Here is a 7,982-nt window from a genome sequence, read left to right as displayed (position 1 = left end):
ATGCAATTTAAGGTGGATCAGTTTCCGTAGCTGAGGTACATAAGGCAGTGATGTGGCACTGCGCATCACCTCTGACCTTCTTTGATTTCCCTAACCCTATGGATGAGGGATCCATTTTGCAGCTGGGTGAACTGAAGGCAGATTTTCAGTGTGAGATCCAGTGACAGTTGGCCCCACAAGCTCCAGGATTGTAGTCAAGCACCACAATCACTCACCTGTCCTACCTCATTATTGTTATTAACCATGTATTGATATTATAGCTACTTGAGAGCTCCAACCTTGAGGGCACACTGTGCCAGGAACTATGACCCACATCCTGAAAGGTTTTTAGGCACCCGACTTCTACTGATTTCACTGGGAGTTAGGAGCCTAAACTGCTTTTGGGGATCTGGGCCTAAATAAATATATAAGATGATTTGGGTCCTAAACCAAAGAGCTTAACATTTATGGGGCAATTCATTAGAACTTAGTAAACAATTCTCTTAATGCACAAGAAGAAATAGAATCTAGCTCCCTCTCTGCTGCCTGTGTTTGCTCTGCATGGTAAATGCTCCTACAAAGCAAGACGACATTATCTTTCCACAGAACTGAATACCCTCCGGGAGCAGAGCTGTACAATAAGGTGTCGTTTTTTATGTAGTCACATTTCCGAGTAGAACTACAGTTCAAGTGCAGTAACAGGCGTCAGAAAGGATGATTAGTTCACCTGCAGGCCAACTCCAGTAACAGCGCTAGGAAATACAAAGGTCACTGTGTTCCCACGCGGAAGGTAAAGTCCTGTGCTCCTCCATGCTGCATCACCTGGCATAAAACACAGAGGACAAGTCTAAACACAGAGCTACTCTTAAACACCTCTGTCTGTTTTCCAATTTGAAAGGATAAAGAGAATGGCAGGGCCAGTCTGGATGAGGACGGGTCTCCTCTCACTGAATGTCACTGGGGGGTGAAGAGTATTCCATGTCAGATGGAGTAGGGGAGCAGGGGAGGGCTAATACTTCCTGCTGCATTCTCCTAGGAAATTAACTTCTTGTTTATAACATTACCATTATGCAGACATTGTAACAACTTGATTTGTACGATATTCTGCTGCTGATGTCAGAGCTGTAAGCAAAAGGGCATATTACATACTTCAATCTGGTTTTTTTAAAACCTCATTCCTGAGTTCCTGCTCCTTAGCACAAACCAAATGAACTCCCTTGGGCAAAAAACTAAGATCTCCAGTGTAGGGAGGTATGGCAGGAGCGAAGACCTTACTGGTCATCACACACTACCTGCACATTAGATTATATTATACGCACATGCCACTGCAATAACACTCCATGCTTTTCTCTGAATTGAACAGCAGGTGAAGCTCAGTGAGGGATACCAATCAAAATATGAAACCTTACACTGTTGCCTCAGAAATGTAAAAACAAGGAGATGTAACAAATATAGATACCCCACAAAGAAGAAAACCAACTTAGAGGGGGATGGATGAAAAGCCTGTTAAATAATGTTTTCAAAGAAACCGAATTACTGTGATTTCCAGATTTCCAGTGATTCTCACTCCTGGAGATTAAGAGGCATGAGGGATAGGCCAAAAGAAGAGACAGCATTTTTAACAGTGATATGGGAAGTTGGTGGTGGTTGTTACAGGTGGTTGTTAAAAATGTTACAGGGCAGATTAAGAGAACAGACCATTACCACAGAGGCGTTTTAGTCTAACAGTAACACTGAACGGGAGGGGTGTGTGTGTGTGTGTGTGTGTGTGAGAAACCCAAATTTGATTAGGAAAAAAGCTTTGGCCTACATAAAATAAGGGACATCCACATCCCCAAAACAAATGAACAACTTCTCTGGAGGCAGGAGAACTGGGCCTCTCCCCTATATTGGAAATAAGTTCTGGAATGCAGAGAGTCCAAGATGGGCTTCTAAACACAAACAAACAATGAGGCTGCAGGAGCATGTGGAGGGAGGACCATATTGCTCCTTTGCTGATAAATTCAGGGAAGAGAACTACAAAATTACTAGTTGTGGCAGCTTTCCCTTGACTAAATTCACATTGATACAGACTTCTAGTGTCATACTAGGGAGGGGAAGCCAGAAGATGTACTTTGATACCCATTTAGACATAGTCTTCTTAGCAAATAGCACTATCCAGTGAATTGGTATCAAATGAAATAAAAAGTTGGGTGGACTTTCTAAGGGTTTTAGTCTGCTCCAAGTAGCATCCCAGGACCTTTTAAATCTAGTATATGAAAAAGCGTTTCTCCCGCAATGGTATGCAGGCATGGGACGAATGTGGGCAGGCTAATAGGCTCAATAAGGTGACCTTCAAATACCACCTTGGAGAGAAATATAGGACGGTGGGGAAAAAGTAGTTCATCCTGGACAAATTCAAGATAATATAGCTTGACTAAAACATTTATCGAAAAGCAGATGATTTCAAAAACAGTAGTTCCAGTGATAATAGACAATAATTAGACGTGAGCTTGCAATGTTATGCCTCAGCAAAATGGCAAATGTGAATTTTGGGGCTACATGGGCAGAGGTTTAATTACATTGTAAAATATGAGGTAAGGGTCTCTCTCTCTGCTTTTCTGGTGACTGCACCAGAAATACTGGATTCAGTATTGGGCACCTCTGTTCCATTAAGATATCAATAAAATGCAGGGAATATAGAGAAACAAAACAGGAATGATTAAGGCATTGCTTAATTTGTGCCAGGGCATGCCAAGGCTGAGCCCGGGCACCTCTGGGCTTGCTGCATCAGTTATGAATGTAAAAAAATTGCTTGAGACCCAGCACCTAATTGCTTGAACCCCATAACCTTTCATTGCAAACTGAACTCTGGATTAAGGGGCTGGAGGGATTTGCTGATGAAAATTAGGAAGGAAATGGGTAAAGTGAAATCCTGTCCCGGTGGCAAAACTCACTGATTGGAGTTGGGCCAGGATTTTACCCATCCAGTTTAGTCAAATGATGCCCAAATGAAGGGAGAAGGGGTTTTCTTTGAAATAGAGCTGATCAAAACCAGAGTAAAATAGGGGAAACTTTTGCAGATTTTCATCAAACTGGTCAGAAGATGGAGGAGAAAGACCAGCCAATTGTTGTTCTTGGCTTTAGTTGAAAAAAATTGTTGACAAAAAAATCCTGAAAAGTTCTAATTTGAAAGCTGTAAACTCTGAGGAGAGCAATTGTTTAGGGTGCTCCAAAGGGGTGTAATTAGCAGTAATGGGATGAGACTGATGAAAGTAAATTAAGGCTGAATGTTTAGAAATGTTTCCTGATGGTGAGGTGTATTAGATCATGGATCAGAGAAATTACAGAAGTCCCATCACTCAAATAATTTAAAACTGGACTAGATAAAAATGGAGAATTGACTTTAGAGGAAAGCCTAAGCTGGGTCCTGAAGCAGAAATTAAACGTAACCGAAGAGGAGCCTTTCCATCTCTAGCAACTCTCTTCTGCAAAAATGTGACAGGTGTGATCTATGTGATCAGGGCTATGGAGAGTTGTACACTGTTATACCCGTGTTCTACAGGCCATTCCATGCTGAAACAGGGGGAGGGGAGATTAGTGAGGAAGGACAGATTCTCTCACCTGTGTTTGTGCAGTTGATTTCCACAGTGGTGCTAGGGACTGTGGGGAGTTCACAGAGTGCTAGCCTCGCACAGTCGGACATGGTTTGGCATAATGCTGTAGCCACATGAAGCAGCACGACCTCCTTGGAGTTCCCCTTGACTGGGTGTTTCTTGCTCACCGGTGGGATCCCATTGCTCTGCACCATCTCGTACAGGATGTGGTACAATGAGGTGTAGACGTGGCCATTTTTGACTGGGATCTGAAGGATTTTGGCGCAGTCCTGGCTGAGTTTCTGAAGCCAGCCTGTCACTGGGGGCTGCAGTTCCTCCTTCTTGTCTAGGTGCTGCTGGAACTGAGCGAGTGCCCTGCGGAAGTGGTAATGTTCCCGCTGCTCTTCGGGTCGTAACACTGGGTACTTGCCCACCTCCATGGTTTCTCCCAGGATGCTGATCCCGAACCCATTGAGGATTTTGTTGCCAGGATATTCAGCCAGAACCTTTTGGCCCTTATTCTGAGAAGCCCACCACCAAGCCTGACCTCCAATCAGCAGGCCCCCTCCTTCTGCCACAAACTCATGGATCTTCTCGGCCTCGTTGTCACTGTAGGACTGGCAGCAGTAGATGCTGAGATTGTCGGTAAGCTCTGAAATCTCACATACCACCTGCCTTTGAGTCAGCAGGTCATGAAGGGCCTTCAGATTGGGATTGATGCCAATTCTCCCTTTCTTCTCAGCACCCAGCCAGTGAATGGCATTGAGGATGAAGTCTGTGAGCTTCGGGGTGCTAAGAAGGACCTCATGTGTAGCCACCACCACACGGCCCCGGCCATAGTGAGTTGCTGCAAGAAAGCATTGATAGGCGTCGTCCAAGCCAAGGGGGAAGGCCAGTGTGCCATGGACCAGCAGGTGAGAGGGGACACCATCTGTGACTATGTCTAGCTCTGACACACCTCTTAGGAGAAGGTTTAAGTCTCTGCTGAAATCTAGCCCATGCCTGCAAAACCAAGAGATGTTCCTGTCATGCCACATGCCAGCACTGTCACAGCATCCTGAGATGGAAGAGGAAGATTGTGTAGTATCTCTGCTCTGCCATATCCAAATATTCTGAAATCACTTCTACAAAGATCTCTTCACTTTGAGATCTACTGATGGAAACTTCTAGGCATTATTATTAGTTGCCTTCGCCTGAGAGACAGTGCTATTCCTTTAGTTGCAATTGTTCTGAATAATCATTTTAAAGCACGGGTTCTCAAACTTCATTTCACCGTGGCCCCCTTCTGACAACAAAAATTACGACACGACCCAAAAAGGTGGGACCATAGCCCGAGCCCTGCAGCCCCAGGTGTGTGGGGGGGCAAAGCTGAAGTCCAAAGTCCAAGCCCCGCCACCCAAGGCTGAAGCCATTGAGCTCTGGGCCCGGATAGTGGGGCTCAGGCTTTGGCTTGAGCCCCGGGCGGTAGGGCTCAACCTTCAGCCCTGGAGACCCCATTAAAACAGGATTGCAACCCACTTTCTCTCCTGTCCCACAGTTTGAGAACCATTATTCTAAAGCAAAGTGAGCCTCTTATCCTCTTATCTTGCACGGTTCTGTGGCAATTTCATGTCACTTTTTCTTATCCCTTTATCCTATGTGATGTGGCTTGGCAAAACCAGTGCAACAGAGGGTAAGGAGATGAGAATGAGAGATACAGAACAGAGTAAGGGGATGCATGAAGAGAGATGAAATACCGGATGGCAGAGCAGAGGATAAGGTATGAAGGATATTTTGTATGCATTTGTTCCGAGCTAATTTATATAATCAGAACTTAGAGAATTTCCTTTGCTCAGCAGTAAAGGGCTCATTGTATTTCAGAAAAGTATGTACCAGCATTTTGTCCTGTGATCATCCAAGCTTTATACGTAAACAGACATTTGTGGAGCACAACTACTTAAAGGTTAATTATTGCTCATGTTTCTATACTAAATCAATATTTCAGATCACAAATAAGTAGCAAGATCCCTGCTTATTGAAATACACACACAAAAAGTTAAAGGATTCACATATTTACCTTGTCTCAGGCTTAGAACTTCATGAGTCACCTGAACTCATTCAGAACATCTCAGTCCCCAGAAGTCAAATATTTCCCCAAACTTCTTTAGCAAGATTCTGGTTTTATTTCTTTCCTGTTAATTCCTTTTTCCTCCCCCAGGGATAAGGACCTGCATACCCCCTGAGGTGCTGGAAAATAATACCCTTTCCAACATTGCAGCATTTAAGAATATATTCTACTCCTGAGGACATTCTGTGCCAAAACATTAAAAATTCTGCAAATGTTATTTGTCAAATAAATGTGGAGGCTCCAGCATGGCACTGGGGAGCACAGGCCACAGGTTGCACAGAGGTGAGAGATCACTCTGCAGCTCCCTCCCGGCACACTGACTCAACGATGAGGCTGCCCCCAACCCTGACATAGCACAAGGACTGGGTCTGCCCCAGAAACACCACAGGGGCCTGCCCCTCCATGTCAGGTGCACCAGGTGTGGGAGGAAGGCTCAGCAAGGCAGGATCCTAATGTGGAGGGGCTTAGTGTGGGGAGATTCAGGTGTGGGTTGAGAGGGTTCTGTGTGGGGCAATCTGGGTGCGGGAGGCTCAGTGGGGGATCCGGGTTCCGGGGGGATCTGGATGCACAGGGGCTTGTTGGGAGGATTGTGGGTGCAATGGTAATGGGACTCTGGGGGGGGGGGTCCAGGTGAAGGTGATTGGGGCTCAGCAAGGTGGGGTCTGGGTGTGTGGGGGATAGAGATTAGCAGGGGGGTCTTGGTGTGGACAGCTTAGCGGTGGGGGGGGGTGTCCAGATACTGGGGGAAGTGGGGCTCAGTGGGGTGGGGAATCCAGGTGTGGGTGGCTCATTGGGGTGGTCCAGATGCAGGGGGAGTGGGGCTTGTCAGGAGGGTCTGGGTATGAGGGGCTCTGGATGTACAGGGGTTGGGTGGATGGGGGAGCAGCTCCTTGTACAGGCATCCCTCCCCCTGCAGCTAAGGAGCGATGGGTGCATGAGGCAAGGGAGTAGGGGGAGTGTTTGCAGAGCTTCCTACACCAAGGGGAGAAATCTGGGAATGGGTCTGACATGACTCTGGATGCCGTGCAAGGGAAGAGGAAGTCCCATCCTCTCCAGCCCAGCTGGGACTAGCAGCTGAGTCCAGCGCAGGGTAGGAGCCACCAGCCGGGTCTTCTCCAGTCCTGCCCCCTGCCCCACAATGATTCACCTCTCTGCCAGCTGCCCTGGGCACCCAAAACATACTGCTGGGGAGGATCTCATGACTGCTCTTGTGGCTTCCCTTTGCTTCCCGGTCAGAAAGTCATTTTTCTGCATAGAAGCAATGAAATCTGCAGGGAACATAAATTCTGCACATGTGCAGTGGCATAGAAATCCCCCAGTAGTAATTTTCTTACAGTTTTAACAACAAGTTTTAATACATAGGAAATTATTTCAGATACTCACGGAGCGATCAAGGGAATTGCAGGCACTTTGTCTGAGACACTAAAGATCCCCGTCTCACCGTATATATCAGTGAAATAAACGCCAGCCACACTGGTTACGTGGTTCCCAGGGAAATCGAACAGCACTCTCTCTGCTCTGTGTCCAGAGGCCCAGTGCCAAGCCTGACCCCCAATGAGCAGACCCCCTCCTCTCTTCACAAACTGGATCAGCTCCCTCCCCTGTGCAGCATCATAGGCATCCATACAGTAAACCCCAAATGAGGCAATGAACTCCTCACTGGGCTGCACGTGGGTGCCAGAACTACTGAGAATACTCAGCAGGGAGCTCAAGCGCTTCTGGACACCAACCACCGCTCCTGGGGAGGGACTGAGCCAACGCACAGCATTGCGTAGGAACCGAGCCATCTTGGGGCTCCCCAGGTAGCTCTCATGAGAGACGACCACCATCCGGCCCTTCCCATACTGTGAGGCGGCGATCAGGACCTGCCCCTGGGGGTTCACCAGCACTGGGAAGGCAGTCTCGCCAATGAGCAGCAGCTCACAAGGAACAGAGTCACCGGTAAGATCCCAGTCCTGGACACCGTCCACCAGCAAATCATAGGCAGCTGAAGAATCCATGTTCAGTTTTGTCTTGTCTACAGGAAAGACAAATAATAGTTTTTCTTATGGTAAAAACATTCAGAAGAGTATTTACTTATCCTTCTTTGCCTCTACTGCATTAGTGTGAAGGATGCTCAGATACAAGCAAAGGCCACAATCAATATGTCTCATTCCTAGAGGTTGAAACTCACCTGCCTCCACCTCCTCCTCCAGGGCAAAGGTGTGCTGAGAGGTGATAGGGAGAGCTCTTTAGCTGGTCAGATTGCTACTGTATATAGCTCTGTCATAGAGTGTGTGACGCTGGCAGGCCAGAGCCAGCTCTTGACCAGGCTACAGGCA

At 47.0% G+C, this 7,982-nt stretch overlaps 1 protein-coding gene across 1 annotated transcript; it reads right to left on the bottom strand.

The window, feature by feature from the left end:
* Positions 1-697: 697 nt before the first annotated feature.
* On the bottom strand, positions 698-7,661 carry LOC112125527 (TRPM8 channel-associated factor 2-like). Its single transcript, XM_026652212.1, has 3 exons — positions 7,045-7,661; positions 3,583-4,556; positions 698-801 (listed from the first exon to the last, which is right to left on the bottom strand). The coding sequence occupies exons 1-3, from the start codon at positions 7,659-7,661 to the stop codon at positions 698-700; spliced, it is 1,695 nt and encodes a 564-aa protein (XP_026507997.1).
* Positions 7,662-7,982: the final 321 nt, after the last annotated feature.

The sequence above is a fragment of the Terrapene carolina genome, unplaced genomic scaffold (genome assembly GCF_002925995.2).
Source record: "Terrapene carolina triunguis isolate 2854851 unplaced genomic scaffold, T_m_triunguis-2.0 Scaffold112, whole genome shotgun sequence".
Lineage (NCBI taxonomy): Eukaryota > Metazoa > Chordata > Testudines > Emydidae > Terrapene > Terrapene triunguis.
Note: the sequence above shows the minus strand (reverse complement) of the source record. Positions and strands in the feature narration are given on the sequence as shown.